Source organism: Seriola dumerili, unplaced genomic scaffold, assembly GCF_002260705.1.
Source record: "Seriola dumerili isolate Sdu_G_001 unplaced genomic scaffold, Sdu_1.0 BDQW01002628.1, whole genome shotgun sequence".
In the NCBI taxonomy this organism is placed as follows: Eukaryota; Metazoa; Chordata; class Actinopteri; order Carangiformes; family Carangidae; genus Seriola; species Seriola dumerili.
The window spans coordinates 217,621-226,061 of NW_019176883.1; the positions used below are offsets into that span (position 1 = coordinate 217,621).

At 39.1% G+C, this 8,441-nt stretch overlaps 2 protein-coding genes across 2 annotated transcripts; both read left to right on the forward strand.

Moving 5' to 3' along the window:
- Window positions 1-214: 214 nt before the first annotated feature.
- On the forward strand, window positions 215-2,031 carry LOC111239413 (ovostatin homolog). Its single transcript, XM_022769293.1, has 4 exons — window positions 215-324; window positions 495-675; window positions 815-971; window positions 1,967-2,031. The coding sequence occupies exons 1-4, from the start codon at window positions 239-241 to the stop codon at window positions 2,029-2,031; spliced, it is 489 nt and encodes a 162-aa protein (XP_022625014.1). The 5' UTR covers window positions 215-238.
- Window positions 2,032-4,017: 1,986 nt separating this feature from the next.
- LOC111239414 (alpha-2-macroglobulin-P-like) lies at window positions 4,018-8,038 on the forward strand. The gene is made up of 7 exons (XM_022769294.1): window positions 4,018-4,114; window positions 5,358-5,475; window positions 5,607-5,716; window positions 5,806-5,973; window positions 7,437-7,503; window positions 7,626-7,772; window positions 8,016-8,038. Exons 1-7 carry the CDS (start codon window positions 4,037-4,039, stop codon window positions 8,036-8,038), a joined length of 711 nt encoding a protein of 236 aa, XP_022625015.1. The 5' UTR covers window positions 4,018-4,036.
- The last annotated feature ends 403 nt before the right edge of the window (window positions 8,039-8,441 follow it).

Below are 8,441 nucleotides of genomic sequence, written 5' to 3' on the forward strand. Positions count from 1 at the left end.
CAAAAAATTATTTAATTTCCAGCCTGATACACAATATTAAACAACGTGAAGTTTATAAATGATTTACTTACGAGATACCTGGAAATGGTGTGTGTGTGTGTGTGTGTGTGTGTGTGTGTGTGTGTGTGTGTGTGTGTGTGTGTGTGTGTGTGTGTGTGGAGGGTGTCTGTGTGTGGGGGTGGGTTCCTGTAGCAGGGGCTATTTAACGTGTGCTGGCTGAGGATTGCCCGAGTCAGTCATGGGTCACCCTGGGAGTCAGATGTGGACATGGACACTGTGTGTCCTCTTGAGCTGGATGTCTGTGGGTCAAGTGTTGGCCAGACCGTAAGTTTACTTTGTATAATAATAATAATTGTATGAAAATAATAATGATAATACTGTTTGTGTGTGTGTTTAAACTAGTTTAAATATTAGATCAAGTTTTGCTAAATAATCTGCAGTACAGACCCAGTGAGGTATCCACTGTGTGTGTGTGTGTCTTTCTGTGTCTATAGACAGTACATGGTGGCTGTTCCTGCGGTTCTTGAAGCTGGAGCTGAAACCAAATTCTGTGTGAGTCTCCTGCAGCCCAACGAGACTCTGGTCATGACCGTCACTCTGATCTCCCAAGAGAAGAACACAACCCTTCTCAAACAAGCATCCAGTGAAGAGTTTCATACCTGCACTCACTTTAAGGTCAGCTCCAGAGATTCTTTTTCCCATTTCCACTTTCCCATTTTTTTAAATGTGTGCTAATTTGTTCAATATAATTATCAGTTTGGTTTTGCCTTGTTAACGGTTTTCCTGGATCCTATACAATATCTTTCTCTCGCAGGCTCCTTTAGTGCAGAATGAAAGGGTGCAGAAGTTCGAGGTGGAGGTACAAGGCAACACATTTTACTCTAAAGAAATCAGGAAAGTCATGTTCAAAGTCTATCAGCCAGTGACGTTCATCCAAACAGATAAACCGATCTACCTCCCCGGACAAACAAGTGAGTTTGAGCCGGTGATCTATGCTGTTGGACACAATAATGTATATACAGTTTATAGACGGGAGTAACCAGTACATTAGTGTTTAGAGCTAAATTTGTATTTTTTTTTAAATCATGAAGGTTTCAACCTCTAAGTGTGAGAAAGAACTACAGAGGAACACGATTCATCTTCTCACAAAGATCGATTAAAAAATGCTGAAATGCACCGAGTTACTGAAGCTAACTGAAAGGGGACTAGCCCGACGTGACGTCATGACTTTGGCTCTCTGTAGCTTCCAAGATTTCCGCCCACGCCACAATGGTAGTGTTGCTAAAGAAGTGGGTCAGTGTAGGCTCATTGGAGATGAGCCAGGCCTGGGCAGAATTGATCACCAATAGTTTTCTGTCCGACTTGATCCCAACTTGCTCTGTCGTCATGCAAATATAGGCGAGAATAACCTCACGACATCAAGGCGGCTGCAGGTTTTTGAAGCTCTGCACCGACTGCAAGACAGATAGATAGATAAATACTTTATTATTCCCGAAGGAAATTCAGGTAGTGAATTCAGGTAGGCCTCCGGGCATGACAGGAAACGCCTGGCTCCGGATATAAGAGTTGATTGGTTTAGATGTTGGATTATTTTATTAGTTGGATTTTGGCTTATGAAGGTTTTTAATGTGTGGTTGATGGTCTAAAGATCTGACAGATCAATAATAAAGGTTTTGTGTTTCTATCCTCTCTCCTCTCTTTGAATTTGTTTATGTAGTTTCATATCAAGTCAAGTTTGTTCAGCTGATTTACAAACAGAGAATCCCAGCATGCAAAACAGATAACAGAGGGAATCATGTAAAAGACAATAGTCAATCACCTTTTCTTCTTCTGACCTTATCCAACCTGTGAGTTTGATCGTACTGATGTCACTTCTGAGTGGACGGAAGAAGCAGATTTAGTGTCGGGCAGGATGTTTAATGCGGCTGTGGATGAGCTTCATTTAATCTCTGTGCGTTTCTGTCAGTACATTTCAGAGTCATAACATTGGACACCAAGTTGAGACCTGCCAGTCGGCTGGTGAGTGTTTGAACTGTGTCTCCTTTCTTTAAGATTTCATGTGTAAACCACAGTGTTAGTGATACTGTGCAGGTCTTAATTTGTGCCCTGGTGAACTGACATATACACACTGGCTGGCAGAGTTAAACAGAAGTTATGTAATGAAGCGAGTGATCGACATGGTTGTTCTCTTTAATCAGATTTATGTCTCTGATCAATCATCCCGATGAAGGGTCAATAGTACAACCTGAAGCTGTAATGATTCTTTACACTCCGAACACTAGTTTCCCATTTTGTTGAAGAAGATAAAATTCAAAGTGATGACTATGAAACTGTATTGAAAATAAAATATAAATGGAGGACAGATACTCTATGATCCTTTGTAATGTTGATAAGTGTTACATGTTTCATATTTAAAAACATGAATATAAGAGCTGACGTCTGCATGGACTGTGTGACAGTTGTCAACTGTACTCTGATATCAAGATATCAGAGCTTTGGCTGCTCATTACTGTGACGTTATTGATATCTTAAATAAAGAAAATGCTCGCCCAGACTCATTAGGCAACTGTATGATGAGAACAACTATAAAACCAACATGTTCTTTAACAAAGCTCTCTTCTTTCTTTCTCTCTTTCTTTTGCAGTACAATTAATTGAAATTAGGTAAGACGAATACTATTCATCTTCAGACTGAGAGTTAAGTTTGATACATATACAAACACCTTGAAACAACATGGGACGGTTTTTATTCAGCGTTAAACCTAGAAACATCAAGTGCTTTATAAGCTGAGTGTATTTCAAAGCTATTATTTCAACATTAACTAAATATTTCGGTACCTAGCTTATTTTTGGCTTTGCTGTGGCAGGAGCATCAAACATCACTGAAAATGAAAAAACATCTGTTGTGTATAATGACAATGGCTACCAGAAAATACATTAAACTTAAGCATAAAAATTCATTCTTGGAAAGAAAAAACTTTAACTTGAAGGCCATGTATTTACAAGCTGCATTTGAATAGATTTGTCCCTTTTCTTAAATTAGGTTAATGTAGTTTGACTAAAAAATGTTTAAGTTAAGGTCCACTTACTATTTTTCTGGAGCTTTTGACAGCCTCCTTGTTAAACTATATTAAATGCACTTTTTTAAAACAAATATACGGTTGGATCCAAAAGTCGGAGACCACTTTCCCATTCAAGTGAATTTTATCTGTATATCTGTATATACAGTGTCTGTCACTACTAATAACCTTTGACAGTAGTTTCAAAATAATATGTAGGCAAAGTGTAGGCTTCACGTTTGCTTAAGTTAAAAGCACTTTCATTAATATGATGTTTTTCAAAACTGAGTCAACAAGAAAAATTTGACACAATCTGAATGTGTGGCCCAGTTTTATCTGCGGTCCTGTTGAAGGAGAAAACAAAACGATGAGCAGCACGGTTTTCACTGTATTTCACACTTGTTTCCTTCTTTTGTGTCGTAAACACGTGTTCCTTCTCTTTTATTTCGTTCAACAGGATGCTAACAATAACCGGATCGGACAGTGGCTGAATGAAACATCCGATGCTAAAATATTGCAGCTGTCTTACTCCCTGAACTCTGAGGCCAGTGAAGGATTCTACCAGGTTGTTGTGTCATTTGGCGAACAGAAACTTCATCACAGCTTCAAGGTGGAGAAATATGGTAGTTCTGTTTCTGTTACGTTCCATTTCCATCCTCTTGTAACGAAGCAAGAACGTTAACAACCATATATTTTGTCCTCAGTTTTGCCTAAATTTGATGTGAAAATAAACGCAACTGATGAACTAAGTATCGAAGCAGAAGAAATCAAAGCTGAAATATGTGCACAGTAAGTAAAAGCCTTTTCTTGACAAAGGAACAAATTGCACTCTGAAACAGATGCAGCGTGGTGAGTTCCTCCTTTTCAACAACACACGTGTGTTTATTTATTTTCATCTAATCAGGTATTACATATGGACAGCCTGTGCCAGGCAGTGTTGAAGTTGAGATGTGCCGACCTCTTCATCCTATACTACTTATGTCTTATCTATTGTTACCCCTGAACATCCAGAGGAATCCCTTCTGTAGAGGTCCGTGCTTCAAGGAGACAAAGCAGGTACAGTCGCTGTATTGACTCATATGGAGTTGGACCGTCTGCCCATACAGACTGTGTGTATCCTGTACATATCACATACTGTGCACGTTTAACACCACATTAGAAAAACATACTGAATATTCTCATATCTTGTCATCACAGTCTACAATACAAATTGAGGAGCATAAAACCATGATAGTAATTAAACTCAAGCTTACTGGCTTTTTTTTTTTTTTTCCAAAGCTTTCAACCAAATCTCACAGTCTTCACCAGCAGAGGGAGTTTGTTCAGTTAAAGCAGTATTTAACTAATATTTTTAATTATTATATTATGTAAAATATCCCTGCACTAATTTCATATTATTTGACACTATTTCATATAATTATCATATTTTTAGTTGCAAGATATATCACTATTACACTGACAGGATATCTATAAATTATTATTATATATTTTCATTATTATTCTTGATTAACTCATACATACAGTTTACATCATTAATTTCCACTATACTGTATATTTTACTATACAGATACATGATGATTATCTTCTATCAACATTGAAAACACGCACACACACATATTACATTCATACCATACAGAGCAATATTCTTATCATTCTTACATCTGTATAACATTAGTTATTTGACAGCATAGTCACACATTATCGTATCAGAGACAAATATCGTAATATCTGTTCAAAGATGGTCTTTGATGTTCGCACTTGGCTACAGAAGTTGCCCTATATTATTTCTGAACAAATTAATAATAACTTTGTTTATATAGCACATAGAAAGCAGGACAGAAATAAGGTAGAGTTACAGAGGGAGGACAAACAATATGCTTAATATAAATAAGGACAATTAGAGGGAGCAGATGCCGTGTAGAAACACACACGCATGCAAAAACACAGTAAAAGCAAAATGAAACCAGGGCGTTTAGCTTGATTGCTATGGCGTTACTAAATAGTTGCTAGGTGGTCGTTTGGTGATCCTGACATGTGCTAGGTTAGTAACAAGGCTGGGGCAAGTGTGTGACATGTCAGTCTAACAGGAATACAGTTTACAGGAAGAAGACAGGGTCTGAACAGTGCTTGACAGTTTGAACTGCGAATACTGAGAAAGTAACTAACTGAGGAGTGAAAAACGTGACTGAATGTAAGAAAAGTGTTGTAACCAGTTTAAAGTTTGAATTACATCACTAACTTCATCTGTTATGTGTATTTTTTGTGTTTTTTATTTAATCTTTTTTATTCTACTTTTTAGACAGAAAAGACAGGCTGTGCTGCTTTTACCATCCCGATGTCGACCTTCACAAAGATGGACAAGAAAGCGGTGCAAGATCACCTGCGGCTCAGAGTCAAAATGGAAGAGGAAGGAACAGGCAAGTCTTACTGTATTTTATTTATAATCTTTTTTAAAAAGAAGAAGTTTTTGTTTTGGAAAAATACAGTGCATCATGTATCTAAACAATATGGCGCACACATTGTTGTAACATGGAGACTTCTTGTGTAGGTATTTCACGCCCACAAGAGAAGAGGATACAGATTTCTTATGTTATTGGGAAGCTGTCCTTTATTCACATACCCAAGATTTATAACAAAGGAGAAAATGTGGCGGGACAAGTAAGTGTAACATGTGGTTGTCACTTCTTTAGTATGTCCACAGAAGCATGTGCATTCTCAGTGATACACCTTTTGTGGCTTTTCAACAGGTCAAAGCAGTTCACTTCAATAATACACCCATTCCTGACATGAAGCTCTACGTGTTTGAGGGTGAAAGGTGGTCAGCACGTCGGCTACATAATCTCACCACTGACAGCAATGGCTTCGCCAGTTTCTCACTTAACACAAGAAAACTTTGGAGGGACATCCAGCTCCACGTAAGTCGGAAGCCAAAATCGAAAAAGAGCTTTCATGAAGATGACATCGCAGCACGAAAGATGAAAATGAAATGCTTTCTGAAAAATGTAACACCTGACCAAGGTTCCACCATAGTAGCTAGTGGCCATTCTCTATATCTCAACATTTACCTTGCTTGTAAAAACTGATCATACTTTCCAATTTTTTCTTCTGTCTCAACCACCATGAGCTTATTTATAATGTTTCTTTCTACAACCAAGGTTAGCAATAAACCAGAACTGGGCTACTCCGGTTATAGAACTCCATACTATGAGGATGGACATCACACAGTGTCCTTGGCCAGGCTTTTATCTCGATACTAAAACAGTCAGCACCCTGGAGGTGAAGAAGAAGGATGAACCACTTCCTGTGACAAAGAAGAAGACATCTCCATCCGGTACACAGTGGTGGGAGAGAAAACAGGGCTCTGTGCATGTGATGTACCTGGTGAGTGATGGGTGAACTGTCCCTCAGGTTGTCTCCAGTTGGGTTTTTTTACAGAGACATGGACACAAAAAAGATATTTTAAAAATGACATTCATATCAAATATTGACATCTTACTTACACTTGGACAAAACAAATGCTTCATCAGCCACGCCCCTCCCCCTCCCCTCCCTTCGTGTCGTCAGCAAGGTGTTACGAAACCCATTGAATGCAGCCACTAAGCGCACAACTGAATAAAGTTATCGTGTGTACGCAAGAGCCAACTAAAACTGTCTTGCCGCAACCTTAGCCACGCTAGCATAGCCATGAAATGCTCCACAGCAATCCTAGCAGTTAGCCAGCTAGCAATAGCAACATATATATATATATATATATATATATATATATATACAGTATATATATCAGCAAGTTAGCAAGTTAGCTAACGTTATCATGGCTACTGTAGCTACAGACATGTAACATTATGAAACCATTAAGTAACTTACACATGCACCTCGAGCTGGAGTCCTGTAACAACTCAATGGGTCCTCCCATCAAAAAGAATTAACTAGCACTAATTTATAACGTACTGCTACTGCTTTGATATTTAGTAATATTTAGTCTGATTATTTTCGGCCCGTTTCTGGTGCAGTGCTTAGTTCACTGAATTATAACATTTTACTGCTGCAATTAATGACTCAGGGTTTTCAGAGGGTTGGTAACCAGCTTTGTCAGACCAGTTATTCAGGATCAGTTATCTTCAGTAACTCAGATATCTCAAAGGGACGTTAAACAGACCCAGATCTGTTTTTAGAGCAGCTGTATTTTTAGCTGAAACCATATCTTTATCTCCTACTCACTGAATCGTACGGAAAACCTTTTGACATTTAACATATTCCACAACAAAATAACATGTCAAAGACTCACATCAGAACACCACACAGTGTTGTGATCTGATGTTGAATGGGAATCAGGTTTTACTTTTATCACATTTGTGTCATTTCCTCTCAAATTCTCCAGGTCTTATCCAAAGGAGCCATTGTCACGCAGGATTTAAACAGGTTGAAGTTCAAGATCAGTCAGGTGGGTAAAGACTGGCTTTAATCCTGAGTCTGGAGAAATGAGGCATGGACAGATAACATTTAAACCGCAGTTTTATTGATTGCCTGGAGGCCTGTGAATGAAACAAACTGTTGGTTGTTTGTTCAGTGAATGAGGGCGAGGGTGCCTTTAAGTTCAGTGGAGTCCAGACTCAGCACCAGACATCCAGGTGCTGGGCTTACACCATCCTGCCCAGTGAGACGGTGATCGCCCACAGTGCTGACTTCTCCACAGAGAAAATGTTTCGGTCACAAGGTCAGTGTAGGAAGACACGGACCGACGTGGCACCAAACACTGCATCTGTCGGACTTAGGTGTAGAATCAAAGTGTATATTAATTGTTAGTACAGAACACTCAGTGTACCCACATGTCAGCCGTCTACATGAGGCATATGTTTTAGTAGAAATGATCAGTCAAATTAAAGTCACTAATGGTTGTCATCAAGAGTGACTTCTGGGTCTTCACCATCAACCTCAATCATACAACCTTATGCTCCAGTTCTGGTTCTGTGGTTTCCCTGATGGGAAGCCCAACATGCTAACTAGCACTTACTGTGCTCTTTCTGTGGACTTCTTCACCTGGTTAAATAGATGTAGTATTGTTGTGCTCACTCAAGGTCTCCTACTGCGCTGAAGCTTTAGTGACGTCCTCAGTTGTAGTTGCTAAATGAGTAAATGTAAATATCACACTAAGCTGTATTTGAATTACCTTTTACCTGAACTGGATGATGTTCCACCAGGTATATTGGTGTGGAAGCATCACCCTGAGCACAACAGGCAACGAGGAGGGGCAATAACTTAACCCCCCAAGACTGCAGTGAGGTCAATGTAGGGTTTTCACCCACAGGTTTATGTGGGTCCACATGATTTTTAAGTTTTGGTCAATCTAACCCAGACCATCGGCGTGTACGCTCTGAAAGATCCG

What these genes read in the sequence shown, in the direction of transcription:
- LOC111239413 (XM_022769293.1), top strand. Translation starts at nt 239, where the DNA reads ATGGGTCACCCTGGGAGTCAGATGTGGACATGGACACTGTGTGTCCTC. An exon ending in GGTCAAGTGTTGGCCAGACC is followed by an intron (nt 325 to 494) that starts GTAAGTTTACTT and finishes CTGTGTCTATAG; the next exon opens with ACAGTACATGGTGGCTGTTC. An exon ending in CTACCTCCCCGGACAAACAA is followed by an intron (nt 972 to 1,966) that starts GTGAGTTTGAGC and finishes CGTTTCTGTCAG; the next exon opens with TACATTTCAGAGTCATAACA.
- LOC111239414 (XM_022769294.1), top strand. Translation starts at nt 4,037, where the DNA reads ATGTCTTATCTATTGTTACCCCTGAACATCCAGAGGAATCCCTTCTGT. An exon ending in GTTCAAGATCAGTCAGGTGG is followed by an intron (nt 7,504 to 7,625) that starts GTAAAGACTGGC and finishes TTGTTTGTTCAG; the next exon opens with TGAATGAGGGCGAGGGTGCC. An exon ending in GAAAATGTTTCGGTCACAAG is followed by an intron (nt 7,773 to 8,015) that starts GTCAGTGTAGGA and finishes CTTATGCTCCAG; the next exon opens with TTCTGGTTCTGTGGTTTCCC.